The sequence below is a fragment of the Pinus tabuliformis genome, chromosome 2_1, assembly GCF_031772625.1.
Source record: "Pinus tabuliformis cultivar Carrire ecotype Pingquan chromosome 2_1, CPIR1, whole genome shotgun sequence".
NCBI classification, from domain to species: Eukaryota; Viridiplantae; Streptophyta; class Pinopsida; order Pinales; family Pinaceae; genus Pinus; species Pinus tabuliformis.
In genome coordinates, this window is record NC_142299.1 from 378,484,848 (window position 1) to 378,501,697 (window position 16,850).

Below are 16,850 nucleotides of genomic sequence, written 5' to 3' on the forward strand. Positions count from 1 at the left end.
CACTCACACGTATGATGGTGAAGGCGAAGTGGCCTGGCTTGAGCACTTATATAACTTTCTTTTCATGATTTATGAGGAAGATGAGTTTTCTGACGAACAGGCCGGTTTGTTGCTTGCATACACACTTCGCGAATCTCCATTTCGTTGGGTGCTCAGCCTACCAGCTGACACCGTGCACTCATTTGAGCACTTCTGTGATCTCATTGAAGACACGTTCTATCATTTTGATCCAGACTATCTTGACCAGAAATTGTTACAGCAACGGAGGGCTCCGCATGAATCTGTTATTGATTTTTGGCAGCGCTTCCATGACTTGCAGTTTCAAGCTCTGAAGAGCCAGATGAAATTTGCTTATCTTTGGGACCGGTTCGAGTATTGCCTTAAGAAATCTGCCCGTCCCAAGAGGAAGCTTGATATCAAGCCTCACTCAACATTCTTCATTGATGGAACTACGCAATCTCATGTGGGAGCGGGCATTGTCTCAACTGACTGTCCGCCTCCCTCTCATTCAGCAGCTCCACCACTGCCCAGTGATGTTGAGGATCATGCTCACACACCTGTTCATCCTTCACACTCTCCCAACATCACTCCACTCGATTTTCGCACAGATTTGGTTGTGAGTCCTTCGAGTTCTCATATGCATTATTTTCTTCGACCTCCATCTTCGCACTCAGGTGTTCCTCCAAATGATGTTGTCTTGTGTTTGTCCATTTCAGACTCTTCACTTGTTGTGAACGAGGAACAACCCATTGACGGAGTCGGTGTTGCACAACCAACATGCACTATCATTCATGAAGAGTATGAGTGGGAGCTTGAACATCAACACTCGGCGAAGGATGACTCCCTTTTGTCCAAGTCCCCTCCGTTCTTTCCTAACCTCTTTGGTGAACCTGCCATCCATGATTTTGCATGTGTATCTTCATCCACGGATGCACCCATTGTTGATCACTCGTAGGACTCACCAGATGTTAGTCCATCATTCGACAACGGAGAGGATAAGTTACTCATTGAAAATCCACTTGATCCTTCATCTGTCTTTTCCGGAAACACAGAGGATGAGTTTGTTCGCTTTTCATCTACCCCTTTGTGTGATTCATCCAACCATGAGGATGCCGACCAACATCCTGAATTTTCTGATCTTGGTTGTCGTGATCTCTTCACCTCATCATCCGATCACGATGTTGATTCACTCATTGTTAATCTGTCTAAGCCACTGGTCTACGAAGATCCATCTATCAACGAAGTTGAAACCCCACAGATCATCAAGGCACTTCAGCCCAAGCTGATGGTTATGTCAGGCCCTCGCTGTCTTGAGGTTGGTTTCACTTCCGATCAGGAAATTGTTCAAACACTCAAGGCTCCTCATCACTCATCTGTATGCACTCAAGATCAATCCAACACTCAGATTTTACTTCCTCCACTCAAACTACACAATCCCATTGCTCATGCATTGGAGGAGTCTTACATTGCAAGCACTCATGCGCGACACAAGTTATCTTTGTTTCTTTCATTTGCTTACATGTCACAGTCAAGAGTGTGCTTATGCTTCAAAGTTGCACATAGTGTCACACAGCACCATAATAAGTCTGCGCACTGCCCGTCATGCAAATGCACTCACTTATGTCCCGTGGGAACTTTGAATCACGAAGTGTGGTTGTCTTCATTGTTATATCTTTCTTGCTTGTTGATTCGCACAACTGGGTTGCTCACGGACCAAGCCTTCACCAACATGGGTCTACCAATGCACCGATGGTTGCATTGGAAGTATCACTTCACGTGATCAAGCCCATGTACCGTTAGTGTAGGAGTAGGAGTAGTGTTTGCTTTCGGTGCTTTGCTTGCATGCTTGTTTGCTTACATGCTTTGTTTTCTTGCTTGTTTGTGACTTGCTTCGCTTTCATTTTTTTCTTCTGCTCTTGTTTTGCTTTGTTGATTGTTAATTTGTTTGCTTGTTTCGTTCATAGGTTAGTTTTGCATGAAACCATGTATGACTCTTGAAGCGAGTTGGGTAAAGTACAAGAGGGCTTGTACAGTTATCACTACTTGGCTATCTGTCATTTTGACTCTGTATGATGAGCTTGTTACTTTTAGTCCATGATACATCGAAAGAAAATACGTATTGTTCGAAGTGAACCTTGGTGTAAACACAACACTTGCGCGCTAACTAGTGTCACCTTCTCTAGTCGATTGTTTTTTGGTTAACCCTTGTCAGCTCAGTCAAGTAGAGTAAGGTAAGGGGGGAAACCTTAACAGGCACGTCAGAGATACAATTAACTACTTCTTTGCTAGAACAACCTCTTCTGCTCTCAATAAGTCAGGATCCCTCTTCTACCTCTGAAATGAATAAGTGTTATGCACAGTGAAAAATGAAAAAATGAAAAGTCAAAAATGAACAAGGCGAAAGAAGAGAAAGGCTTCCTGCGCAGGGAGGTGATGCAAGTAACTCCGCTGGGGTACTGACCAAGCTCGCTGGCAGCGGAGCCATGCTTGTGTTCCTATGTGACTTCACCGAGGTATTGTCCAGGCCTACTAGCAATGGAGCAACACCAAAGATGAAACTAAGACTTTGACAACTATACTACTTGTGCACCTATATACCCCTCAACCCCAATCGAAACAACTGTGTTGCCTTGGCTTGGAATGTGTGTCAATCGACCAAGGGCTTGGCAGATGCTACACCTTACAATCAAGTTACTGTGAAACCAAGATGAGCTGAAAACTGAACAATACTTTCGAAGGTGTTAGACTTGCTTTTCACGAACAAGATCCATTCAGAGAGCTAGAGTTCTACCAGTGTGTCGCCAAGTGTTGTAGCAGCTACAACCACCCTCCAAAATTTTGCCTTAGCTTATTTTGGAGCCTCCCAACCAACCTTACACAACACTTTGTCTTGCTTCATCAAGTACTCAAGCTTCAGTGTTTTCCTCAAACAAAAGCAGCATGTCGCTCTCAGTTGATCCATTCTCCTCACAAGCTGCTCACCCGGACTTGGTCCAACTGCAGGTTGAGCAGCTTCCCCTTGAAAATTGCGCATTTTTGGAGGGCAACCAGCCTTCCCTCTAGGAATTGCGCAATCCTCTCTGACAGCCTGCTGGGCTCCAGGATTACGCAATCCTGCCAGCCAACCCTCCCAGCAGGATTTGCGTAAATTTTCCCAGCAGCAGGCTGTTCAGCCTAGGATTTGCGCAAATCTGGGCAGCAGTCAGCTGCTCTGCCTAAAAATTGCGCAAATATCCTGGGCAGCTAGCCGAGCTAATGCGCATTTTTCTCCAGCAGTCAAGCAGTCTCTTGCATGTGCAGCTGAGTTGATCGGTTCCCTCCGAGACTGAGCAAAACAGACTTGCATGCATGGGTTGCTTCTCCCAAGGCAGCATGCAAAGGCATCCCTTGTTTCAAGGATCTATGTTTAACAGTTGGAGGTTACATGCAAGGAGCAATTTCAAAACCTCCCACCAAGTGTCGCTTCCCCTAGATTCGTGGCATGCGCGTCACAACCTCGATGTTATCAAAACTCATCAACTGAACACTGCAGAGTTCATCCCTCACATCAACCTTGCAACTCTGACATCCCACATCACATCTAGGAGCAGTCGGCACATTCAGCTCAGTGATTTTGGGGTAAGCCCGCTTCCCATGCCTTGTGCTGCATTTCTATCGCTTTTTGTGTTTTCACTTGTGGGAGTATTGTTTGCTTGATTTCTTTGAACCTTGCTATCGTTTACATATATACTAGCTTGTCCTAGCTCTGTTTCAGTTTTCGTTGCTATCTCACTGTTTGCCCAACCAGCGAACTGCCTCACCCACATGCATGTTGATCTGTTTGTTGAATCTTTCATTCATGTTTTGCATGCACTGTCAATCACTTATGTTGTCACTTAGTTTCGCCATGCATTTACTGTCTTAGTTGCTTTCAATTGCCCGTCAACGAGTCAGGCCAACCTTGGCCCAGACTCTGCCTTCACCAAGGCTGCATTGCGCAATCTGGGGAAGGAAGGCTCACCTTACTCTCCAGATTTGTGCATTCATGCCCAGCACTGGCCTCCAACACTGTTTTGCGCATTTCAGGATGACAGTGCCTGCTTGGCCCAAGAAATTGCGCAAATTTGTCCATGGGCCAGCAGTCCTTCCCAGCTGGAATTGTGCATTGCGCAATCCCAACAGTTAGCAGCCAGACTGGACTGTGCATTCCACAGTTCGAGCAGTCAGTCAATCTCCCAGTAGCCCGGACTGTGCCTTGTGCAGTCTTGGCAGTCGGTCTCCCGACCTCCCGGTCGAAATTGCACAACCTTCATGATCATTCACCTAGGTATGTTGCAAGTCAGTTCTCGTGTTCATTTTGGTTTTCGACTAACAGATTGCTTTCCATGAGTGTTGCCATGTCTCCAGGTATCATAGGTGTTCATCTGCCTCTTAGCAGTACAGGTACAATGGTTTTCAGGAGAGCAGAGACGAAGACACCGTTCAAAGCACACTTGGTGATGCATTCGATCAAGTGTCCATGGACTTGCCTACCCACGAATACATCAAGTTGTTCGTAGACAAGGACATCAAGATATGACAGCAGCAGCATCACAGTGAGCAACATCATGAAAAGCAGTTGAAGACAGCATACCAAATGCAACAAATGCAAGAGTAGGGTTGTTGACAACACGGAGGCGGAACAAGGTTGCAAGCTCAAGTAGATCCATTGATGATGAAAGCAACTTTGGAGACTCCGACTATGAGGTGACGGCGCGACATGAAGATCGTGCGAAGACAGAGAATGGAACAAAGGAGTTGCATGTGCTGAAGCAGCAACTCAAGGAAGAACATGAAGCTGCACAGATAAACGAATGTGTTCCAGCAGGATCAGGAACAGCAGTGGGCGCATCGTGCACTCACGGATGAAACTGCGCCCATATAAGTTAAAGGTCCATCCCAACAGCTAACACGGAGCAGATATGGTGAACAATGTTGGTGATTGCATGCAAGGGATTCAGCGCCATGCATGTCATTATGCACACGCATGCAATCCAACCCATTCAACACACTCACCGAGGCGAAGACAAGAAGCAAGTCCAACTGGAGCTGAACATGTACTTCGGCAAGTTGATGCGCATGACCAACAACACACACTTGAAGATCAGCACGGACATTATGCATCAGTGTGTTGCCGGTTTAGCCACACCCGAGAAGACCATGCGCATGTTAGCAGACGAGTTGGATGAAGGGGCCGAACCAATGCAACGGCTGCAACAGAGGCAAAGAGTTCGCTTCAATAAGATGTCACCATGAGGTGCATGCACCCCATCACAGACGACCAAGCTTGGCATCAGCTCACCACCTTCACCATCACAAGCATGTCAAAGAGTTGGTCTCACCACAACGGACCGAGTGTCAGTGATGTCTTGCTTGGCTTGCTCAAGCCATGCTATCTCACGAGTACATGGGCATTGTAACGTTGAGTCATGTCAAGTGTAAGTCAAGTGTCAATAGTGGAAACTATAAAGACCATAGAAAGATATAAGACAACCATGCACAATAGAGACAGTATTTTTACCCTGGGAAACCCAATCTTGGGAGAAAACCCAGCGTCTTTTCTTTGGGATAAATTATTCGTCAGCAAGGTTTACAAATCCAATTTGTCTAGAAATCTGTGCCAAATACCAGTCAAAACCTAACCAAAGTAGCAACAACTCAATGTTGGCCAAACCATCCAAGCTACTCAGAACTCTGCGCTGGCCAAACCAGCCAAAATGCTCAGAAGTCAACACTGGTCAAACTAGCGAAAATGCATAGAAGTCAACGGTGGTAAACAGTTAGCCTACAGTCAAACTTTGGCCCTGCAGCTCCTTCGATCAATTGCAGTCAAATTCTTGTGCACATGCAACCCTCTTGCAACTCAGTCAACTCTGGTCCTGCTTTTCTCCACATGTGAGGTCATCCAAGAGACATGAAAAAGAAACTCACTTGCTTGGTGGATAAAATGAAAAGTCACATCTATATATACTAGTTGAATGGGGGTAAATTAACCGAAGAGACACACCGTTTCAAGAGTTGGGCCGACTTGGTTGTTAAAATTGGCAACCAGGGCAAAACTTCATGTGGGTCATCTTATTCATGGTTAATAATATTTTTATTAGATTCCTCTCGTCGAGAGGTGTAGGATTGATATAAAGATCATCCAATTCCGATAAGTATTCATTGAGATATGAATTTATTTTGATTATGGAATTATTATCAAGCCGACCTACAACTCATGTAGGCTCAGAAGCCCAACAGTCGCATCTATTCACCCACCAACGTTGTGTATAAATATAAGAGGAATTTTCCTCATTTAGACTCACTCATCTCATCACATCTCTCTATCTACTACGCAGATATGAGTCTCTTCTCTACTGCGCTGAAATGGGTCTCTCTCTCTCTCACATGTGAAGCCGGAAACTGCTGAAACTGAAGCTGCAACTGCAGAAATAAAGATTGACTTGCGTAGCCTAGAAGATCTCCTCTTTGGAACTGCGCTGTAGGTTCATCTGAACCTCCTCTAAAAGCCGCAACTTTTGGTGGTGGAATGAAGTCAATCCGACGAATGGTTTGCAAGATATTGACTGCCCTAGTTTGAAGCCGGAAACTGCTGAAACTGAAGCTGCAATTGCAGAAGTAAAGATTGACTTGCGTGGCCTAGAAGATCTCCTCTTTGGAACTGTGTTGTAGGTTCATTTGAACCTCCTCTGAAAGCCGCAACTTTTGGTGCTGGAATGAAGTCAATCCGACGAACGGTTTGCAAGATATCGACTGCCCTAGTTTGAAGCCGGAAACTGCTGAAACTGAAGCTGCAACTGCAGAAGTAAAGATTGACTTGCGTGGCCTAGAAGATCTCCTCTTTGGAACTGCGTTGTAGGTTCATCTGAACCTCCTCTGAAAGCCGCAACTTTTGGTGGTGGAATGAAGTTAATCCGACGAACGGTTTGCAAGATATCGACTGCCCTAGTTTGAAGCCGGAAACTGCTGAAACTGAAGCTGCAACTGCAAAAGCAAAGATTGACTTGCGTGGCCTAGAAGATCTCCTCATCTAAACTGCGTTGTAGGTTCATCTGAACCTCCTCTGGAAGCCGAAACTTCTGGTGGTGAAATGAAGTCAATCCGACTGTCGGTTTGTGAGATATGGTCTGCCCTAGTTTGATAATGAAGCCGCTAATGCTGATGCTACTGATCTAGGGTTTGCTACTGCTGATATGAATCAGATTTATTGTACTATTTCTCTCTGCTGAATTATTGAATATAAAAGAAGATTTGATTAAAGGGTTTCCCCACACATTGTGGGGTTTGTCCCTGGCTAGTCGCCACATCTTGTGTCTCTTGTCTTGGCTTGTTTTTTGTCGATCGTTTAATGTTATATCTGCACTTTACTTTATGTACATGTGATTGCTAATCGGTGGAATATAATAAGAAAAAGAAGTAAACTGTTATAAGCATAGAACATACCATATCTTAACATGGTATCGGAGCTGAGGTGAAAACAAAGCCCAAGCAAGAGCAAGAGCAATCATTGAAGAGAAGATTGGCAAGGCTATCCTAAAAGAACTATGGGGTCCTCAACACTCTTTCCTGCCGAAGACAAGCTCCGTGAGAAAGCTGACTATCACGGATGGAAGATGTCTATCGATCTAACCCTTGAAGATCAAGGAGTGCTGGACCATGTAAGAGGCAATACTGTTGAGCCTTCATCAAATGCATCTGCTGCTGCCTGGAACAAATGGAAAAATGGAGAAGTCAAAACAAAGAAGATCATCCGGGACTCTATCGACAAGCGCTTGGTGGCCTACATCTCTGATCTAGACACCTCCAAGGAAATCTACAACAGACTGGTGAGTTTATTTAAAGTTAATGATGCAAATCAAGTTTTGTTTCTTAGAAATAAGTTGAGGGAAATCAAGAAGGGTAAAGATGAAAGTATGCAAGCATACTTCTTAAGAATCACCGAGATCAAGAACGATCTCCCATCTATTGGGGAAACCATTACTGACAGAGAAATGGCACTCACAACTCTCGGAGGATTACCATCTGAATGGTATGTGTTCAGGACTACTCTTCTGAACAATAATGTAATTCCTAGTTTCAAGGAATTAATGGCTAGATGCATTCAAGAACAAACAAGGGTAGAAGAGCAGGAAATGCCCTTGCCTAAAGGTCCTCCTGCTGCTTTTGGAAAAATAATGTTAAAGATGCTTTCACTCTTGGGTTTCGAGTTGATTCTTTATATCAAGTCGGTGGAAGTCCGTTAGGTGTCATGTCTTGTGACACAACGCTTCAGTCCGAACTTTGGCATCGGAGGTTTGCCCACCTTCATTACAAAGCTCTACCCGATGTAAGACAGATGGTAACAGGGATGCCTGAATTCCAAGTAGAGAAAGAAGGTGTATGTCCGGGATGTGCCGAAGGAAAGCTCGAAAGGGGACCATTCTCCTCAAGCCAAAGCAAGACCTCCGATATATTACAATTGGTTTACTCAGGCATACCTGAGGTTGGCATTAAGAGGGAGACTTCTACACCACATACTTCTGAGCAGAATGGTGTGGTGAGAAGGAAGAACCACAAGATGATGGAAGCTGTCGGGGCCATGCTACATGATCAAAGACCTCCAAAGTTTCTATGGGTTGAAGCTGCAAACACTGTCGTATATGTACAAAATCGATGCCCTCATCAAGCATTGGGTTCCAAGGCTCCTGAAGAAAAATTCACCAGTAAGAAACCTGATGTTTCTCATTTTAAAAATTTTGGAAGCCCTGTATACTTTCATGTGCCGAAAGGGAAAAGAAATAAATTGGGAGCATCTGGAAAGAAGGGAATTTTCGTGGGCTATGGTGAAAATACTAAAGGCTATAGAATCTATGTAGCCAGTCAAAAGGAAGTCATAATTAGTCATGATGTCACCTTTGACGAAGATATGGCTCTCAGCAAGGTGATCAATCTTCCGACTTTGAGGAGCTCTCAAGAAGCCGACACCAGGGAACCGAAAGAAAAGGATGATGAATCAATGCCTGATGTAGAAGAACCCATGGATCCGATTGATCCTCATCCACATGAGCCTTCCTCTTCTAGGAAGAGGCCTTCATGGCTTAGGGGGATACTTGATGATGCTGAAGGACATGCTGCACCCTGAGGAACCTTCCATCAAAGTAAGGAACTTAACAGGTATCAGGGATACCTGACCATCATGAGCACGATCATACAAAATGAACCTTCTTCATTCTCAGATGTCATCAAGCATTAACTATGGAAGGATGCTATGACCATAGAATATGAGTCTATTATGGAGAATGATGTCTGGGAAGTAGTTCCCAGACCCTAGACAAGACAATTGTTACTTCAAAATAGCTTTACAAGATAAAGCATGCAGCAAATGGAAGTATGGAAAAGTATAAGGCTCGTTTTGTTGCTCATGGTTTCTCCCGGAAGGAAGGTATAGACTATGATGTGATATTTGCACATGTTTCCGGATATGCGACCATCCGCTCGATCATAGCCCTTGCCACTTCACAAGGATGGAACCTACATCAGATGGATGTCAAGACTACATTCTTGCACGGTTTGATCAAAGAAGAGGTCTACGTGGAGCAACCCAAAGGATTTGAGATTTATGATTGAAAATCTCATGTATGCAGGTTGAAGAAGGCTCTCTAAGGGCTGAAGCAAGCACCCCGAGCATGGTATGAGAGGATCGATAGCTACTTGATGAAGTTGGGATTCACTAGGAGTGAAGTCGTTCCTAACCTTTACTTTAAGGTTGAAGATGACAAGCCTCTCATACTGGTGTTGTATGTGGATGACCTCTTTCTAACAGGTGTAGACCCTCTCATTCACAAATGTAAGAGGGAGCTGGCTTCTGAATCTGAAATAAAGGACCAAGGACTTGAAGTATGGCAGAAGCCAAGGGAAATTTTCCTATCTCAAGGAAAATATGTGGTAAAGATATTGGAAAGATTCGGTATGATGGACTGCAAGCCTGTGACTACCTTGAGGATCTTAACTTTTAGAAGTTATATGGTAGTGATGTTGGACCAGACTTGGGAAATGCTTCTGAGTTTCAAAAACTCATTCGCATTGATGTTCTTGGTGAACTTCTGTCCGAACATATGTTTTGCAGTTAGCATTGTGAGCTCATATTTGGTTGAGCCTCACTGAATTGATGCCAGAAATCTTCTGAGATGTCTTCAGGACACAATCTCTCATGGATTAAGATACACTGCCGGAGATGTGAGACTACTTGGATATACTGATGTTGATTGGGCAGGCAGTGTGGTGGACCGTAAGAGCACTTCCGGGTGTCGTTTCACCTTGGGATCCGCTATGATATCCCGGATGAGCAGGAAGCAGAAGTCGGTGGCTTTGAGCACCGCCAAAGCAGGATATATTGTTGCTAGCATGACCTCGTGTGAAGCAGTCTGGTTGCGAAAGCTCTTCAGTGAGCTGTTTGGATTTACATTGGATACCACTGTGATTCTCTATAACAACTAGAGGTGGGATTCGATTATTGAGGAATCCCGTATTCGTCGATTGCTCCAGCAGATAGACATCATCTAGGATATGGTAATTTGATGAGCAAGGATGCTCCATCGCATTAAGATGATGTGCAGGTTGATACACCTTGTCAAAGCCCTGGGGAAAGATCTAATCTATGATTTTCCAAAACGACTTGGAGTCGGCAAGAAACCCTTGTACAAGGGTCCTGCTTGTTGCATACATTGAGCTCTGGGAGCTCTGAGGGCTTGCGGTTATTACTGGAGCAACATACGACCACAGGGTGACTCACCCTCCCCTGGTGGTGCGCACTGAAACAAGATGATTCGCTCTCTTGTGGGACAAGATGATTCGCTCTCTTGTGTAACAGGATGATTCGCTCTCCTGTGTAGCAAGATGATTGGTTCTCCTGTGAGGCCTGGATTGATGTGTTCTCCATGGCAGCCTCGATTGATGTGTTCTCCACGGCGATTGTAGCAGGATTGATGTGTTCTCCTGTGAGAACAGGATTGATTAGTTCTCCTGTCGAGGCATCCTACCCATGCAATCTGGGACTCATGGGAAGTACCTCTCATCTGATCAATGAGCAGGGAAATGAAGTTAGGGACCATAGTAGTACCGATGGACGCATCGTTGTAACTACCGTACTCCCTACGCTAGGATGACCTCCATTGATCTGGGATCAATGATATTGGTCTGGGACCAGTGGTAGGAGTTGTACCATACTATGACGCTGACTTCGGGTCGGTTGAGACTGGTCTGGGATCAGTGGTACATACTCTGAGACTGACTTTGAGTCAGTGGAGGATGATATTGGTCTGGAACCATTGGAGTTGTACTCACTATGACGCTGACTTTGGGTTGGTTGAGACTGGTCTGGGACCAGTGGTACATACTCTGAAACTGACTTTGAGTCAGTATGATACATCCTCGATCATTTCTTCTTCTTCATAATTCGGACAAAAGCAGAGTAGAACAAAATAATGCAAGAGCAGAGCAGAACAGAACAGAACAAAACAGTACAGATCAGTGCAGGGCACAACAAGACAAAGCAGAACAAGCAAAATAGAGCAGAGCAGGGCAAGGGTCAGGCTGTACAAGGCAGTGCATTTGATGGATGAATAGTAACGACCAATAGACAAATTGCAGATGAAGTTCTCCATGGTTGAGAGGGAGTGTTAAAATTGGCAACCAGGGCAAAACTTCATGTGGGTCATCTTATTCATGGCTAATAATATTTTTATTAGATTCCTCTCGTCGAGAGGTGTAGGATTGATATAAAAATCATCCAATTCTGATAAGTATTCATGGAGATATGAATTTATTTTGATTATGGAATTATTATCAAGCCGACCTACAACTCATGTAGGCTCAGAAGCCCAACAGTCGCATCTATTCACCCACCAACGTTGTGTATAAATATAAGAGGACTTTTCCTCATTTAGACTCACTCATCTCATCACATCTCTCTCTCTCTACTGCGCAGATATGAGTCTCTTCTCTACTGCGCTGAAATGGGTCTCTCTCTCTCACACATGTGAAGCCGGAAACTGCTGAAACTGAAGCTGCAACTGCAGAAGTAAAGATTGACTTGCGTGGCCTAGAAGATCTCCTCTTTGGAACTGCATTGTAGGTTCATCTGAACCTCCTCTGAAAGCCGCAACTTTTGGTGGTGGAATGAAGTCAATCCGACGAACGGTTTGCAAGATATCGACTGCCCTAGTTTGAAGCCGGAAACTGCTGAAACTGAAGCTGCAATTGCAGAAGTAAAGATTGACTTGCGTGGCCTAGAAGATCTCCTCTTTGGAACTGTGCTGTAGGTTCATCTGAACCTCCTCTGAAAGCCGCAACTTTTGGTGCTGGAATGAAGTCAATCTGACGAACGGTTTGCAAGATATCGACTGCCCTAGTTTGAAGCCGGAAACTGCTGAAACTGAAGCTGCAACTGCAAAAGTAAAGATTGACTTGCGTGGCCTAGAAGATCTCCTCTTTGGAACTGCGTTGTAGGTTCATCTGAACCTCCTCTGAAAGCCGCAACTTTTGGTGGTGGAATGAAGTCAATCCGACGAACGGTTTGATATCGACTGCCCTAGTTTGAAGCCAGACACTGCTGAAACTGAAGCTGCAACTGCAAAATCAAAGATTGACTTGCGTGGCCTAGAAGATCTCCTCATCTGAACTACGTTGTAGGTTCATCTGAACCTCCTCTGGAAGCCGAAACTTTTGGTGGTGAAATGAAGCCAATCCGACTGTCGGTTTGTGAGATATGGTCTGCCCTAGTTTGATAATGAAGTCGCTAATGCTGATGCTACTGATCTAGGGTTTGCTACTGCTGATATGAATCAGATTTATTGTACTATTTCTCTCTGCTGAATTATTGAAGATAAAAGAAGATTTGATCAAAGGGTTTCCCCACACATTGTGGGGTTTGTCCCTGGCTAGTCGCCACATCTTGTGTCTCTTCTCTTGGCTTGGTTTCTGTCGATCGTTTAATGTTCTATCTGCATTTTACTTTATGTACATGTGATTGCTAATCGGTGGAATATAATAAGAAAAAGAAGTAAACTGTTATAAGCATAGAACATACCATATCTTAACATTGGTGCCCCCCCCCAAAAAAGATTATTATTTTAATTTTCTTAGGCTGACTTGGAGACCTCTTTAGCATGCGAGAATACCTCCCAATGCTACACAAAAATCAACAGTAGTTACCCCCATATATGCAAATGCAATATGTGGTTAATGATGAAAACTTGGAACAATATGAGACGCCTATGATCATGGATCAAGGTGAAAATATTCAATTTCCTTATGTTGAAGACTTTGCTCTTGAATATCTTGACGCGATGCGAGAAGATATTATTCTTGACAGAAAGGTGAAGACTTCATGAAGAGGTGATGTGAAATACCTTCATGTAGGTCTAAAAGGAATGCATTCATATAATGCACGATGGATGGAAACCAAAAAAGTGAGGGAGTTGTGCCCTCGGTTTTTTTTCTAACTGAAACTAGACATTTGGTGGTCCAAAAGCTTCTTAATGGAGAGGGGTCATGCAAGAGGATCCCCACGATCCCAACCAATCCAATCAAGAGATACCACAACAACTTTGCACCAGCTTGCAAATCAGCTATACCACAACGATGCGACTTCCACTAGATCTGTGAATTGGTTGCATGAGGCTTCCAAAAGAATCATGGGCAGATTTTGAGCTATCTTTCCACTCTTCCTTGTCTATTTGATTGTCCGGATTCCAAGAAGTTGTTTCAACAAGTTGTGATAAGAAAAAAAAAAAAATGTTGGAAAAACCCTCAAGACTGCTCCATGGCCATATCAACAAATATTTATATTGCATTTGAGGAGAGGAATGATCGTCTTCCCTTGTTGCACACAATCCCTCGACCTCTGTGACGCTAGACACACTCATGCAAAATCCATTAGCCTATGTGGTGTTGTGGTCACACACACAATCCATCAACCTCAGTGGCACTAGACGAGATCTCTTACATCAAAACCATTATTGTCAAGGGCTCCAACAACCATTGTTGATCCGGCATCGACCTCTCCATTTTTTGTTCCATTATGGGCTCTCAAGCAAGGCTAATGTCGGAATGATCATGGTAGGGTGAAAGAATTGTTGAGATAAAGCCAAACTGACTTGTAAGAAGGGCCGCGATAGAGAGACACCGAAGTATTTTTCATGGGAAAAGCCCCTCTGTTGGGAGAATAGATTGAAGGCCATTTCTCAAGCAAGGCTAATGTCGAAATGATCATGGTAGAGTGAGAGAATTGTTGAGATGAAGCCAAACTGACTTGGTAAGAAGGGCCGAGATAGAGAGACACCAAAGTATTTTTCATGGGAAAAGCCCCTCTGTTGGGAGAATAGATTGAAGGCCATTTATACTGCACTTCATATATTTCTGGATGGACATATCTGACAATTGAAGTGGACCCAAAGACATAGACCATAAGGATGAACTCCGTTATTAACTTGTTGAGTATTCTCTATACTTTCGGTGCTTGTTTATGGTCCTTGAATGTTGGCTTTTATTTAATTCATCAAGCCAATTTTTAATCACAGTTGCTAACAATTGAGAAGCCAATTAAAAGAATCTGAATTAGTGGTTTTCAAACAAAGGTTTTAGCGCTAACTTTGCATGACCAACGAAGAGACACTTTTATACAAGCAGCTAGGACACACTAGCTGGTTAGACTAGTGATAGGGTTTGACCAAATCACCTTGGCTGTTTCATGCATGTGATCAGATACAATGTGTCTTCCCTTGTCTTCTCGTTCTATAAACTATATTGGTTGGTAAGTTTATGTTTTAAGCTAGAGCACTAGAATTTAATATTTTTCCATGATTAATGAAAACAGTGCTGCAGATTTGAGAGCTTTGTTTTTCTGTGTATTTCTTGTTAGTGTTTCCAGCTGTATGTGTTTGTAGATTAACATATTCGAAGTTCGATGTTTTTATAAGGATTTAGTGTTAAAGTTACCTAGAGTTTAGTTAATATTACCATGGTTTGAAAATTTTCAACATTAACACATATAGCATATTGAGGTGCTTACTAGGCTGTTACATACGTTACACTGCATTGTACTTAACCTGCAGCGAACAAGTAACTTTCCAAATCATTGGTTGGCCGAGTTGGGAAGAAGCTTTGCCACAAAGTATTAAGTTGATTGTTGCCATGAGCTGTAAATGTGCACGCCAATAGCGTGTACGCTCTTGGTGATAGTTACTAGACATGTTTCTGCTGCACTGTTTATTGTTAATTCTATTGCATAAATAAATCAACGTCCATGTTCTATAAACATATGGTTTGAGAGCCAACATTGGAAACAAAAAAAAAGGGAATGGACAAAATGAGCAGAGCTGCTCACATTTCCGCACCCTCTTCTCCGTATTCGGCAAGCTGCGGCGCCTTGTTCCGACCCGTCTTGAATGAAGCATTGCCCCGACCACCTCGGCCTCCCGGCAAAAGCAACACCCGCTGACCAGGAGTCGTGAGCTCCAACAAGACATCCCCATCGTTTCCTTCGCTCGATTCCCTCACCACCGTGCCAGGCGCAACCTTAATGACAAAGTCCTGCCCCTTCGCACCGTCCTGGCATTTACCCTGCCCATGATTACCATTCCCTGCCCTAAAATGCACCGTTTTCCTGAACGGCAAGAGCGAATTCATGTCCCCGTCCGCTTCAATATACACATGTCCACCTCTACCCCCGCATCCACCCGACGGGCCACCGAACGGGACATATTTCTCCCTTCTGAAGGCTACAACCCCGTTCCCTCCATCGCCTGCCTTGACATAAATCTTCGCTCTGTCGAAGCAGCGCATTACGGCAGGAACCCCTTTCCCAACAACCTCCTCCCCTTCAACTCCGCCAATATCATCCTCCTCCAAAACATTGTCCAAAAAAGCGGTAGGCCCTTTGGGGTTTTTAGTGTTTGCAGGGGTTTTAGGGCTTTCGTAAAAGCTTTCGTGCAGAGGCCCATGAATCTTTTCCAGCTTTGCAAGCTCTTCCTGCGCTTCGCGAAGTAACTCTTCCTCTGTAACTGCCGCGAAATCAGAATTGACGGCATCCTCGGTTGAATTTAAATTCCTTTGGTGAAGAAAATCATCGGGGGTGAGGCGGTAATGGGGTTTGATGTCCTTTGGAGGGAGGTGAGTGAGGGATTGGAAGAGTGGACCTTCGTCCCGGGGAGGCAGGGCCGTCCATGTTGTGGCTACTCCACCGGCTCCGAAATTAATGACTTCTTCCTGCTCCTGAGGTCTTAGGTTTGCGTTCGACCTGGACTTGGTTTTGAATTGGGGTTTTCTGTCTCTGGTAGCTCTTTTGCCTGCGCGTATGGTAAATGCGGAATAAGAAGTAAAACCAGTAATGTGGGGAAATAAAGAGGCGTTTATAGCTGTGAGCACAACCATGGCTCTGTGAATCGGTTTCGTTCACTGGATTTTAGTAGCGGCGAGTGGAGTGGCCTCCTGGACACCCCAGCGTGGTCTCCCGCTTCAAAATCTTGTGTGCTCATCGTGGTATAGGTCGACCTGCCACCTTATCCGAAAACATATACGTTGGGTTTTTACCAGACACAAATTTTAAATGAAACATTTTTGCTTAATTTAATATAATATTAGTTTAATTTGTATGTATTTTCATAAATATTTATTCACCTTTTATTAGTTTTTGTCGGATCATAATTATCCGAAAACATGTAGGTTGCTTTGTTTTCAAAACACAAATTTTAAATGAAATATTTTTGTTTAATTTAATATAATATTAATTTAGTTTGAGTGTATTTTCATAAATATTTACTCACCTTTTATCGTTGCTTTTTTGTCCGATT

General features: G+C 44.0%; 1 protein-coding gene across 1 annotated transcript in view; it reads right to left on the reverse strand.

The window, feature by feature from the left end:
* EMB269 (GTP1/OBG family protein) overlaps positions 1-16,545 on the reverse strand; it is a 230,488-nt gene extending 213,943 nt beyond the window's left edge. Inside the window, exon 1 of the mRNA XM_089402738.1 lies at positions 15,386-16,545. Within this exon, the coding sequence (XP_089258864.1) occupies positions 15,386-16,431 (1,046 nt within the window). The 5' untranslated portion in view covers positions 16,432-16,545. The remainder of the gene's footprint in view (positions 1-15,385) is intronic.
* Positions 16,546-16,850: the final 305 nt, after the last annotated feature.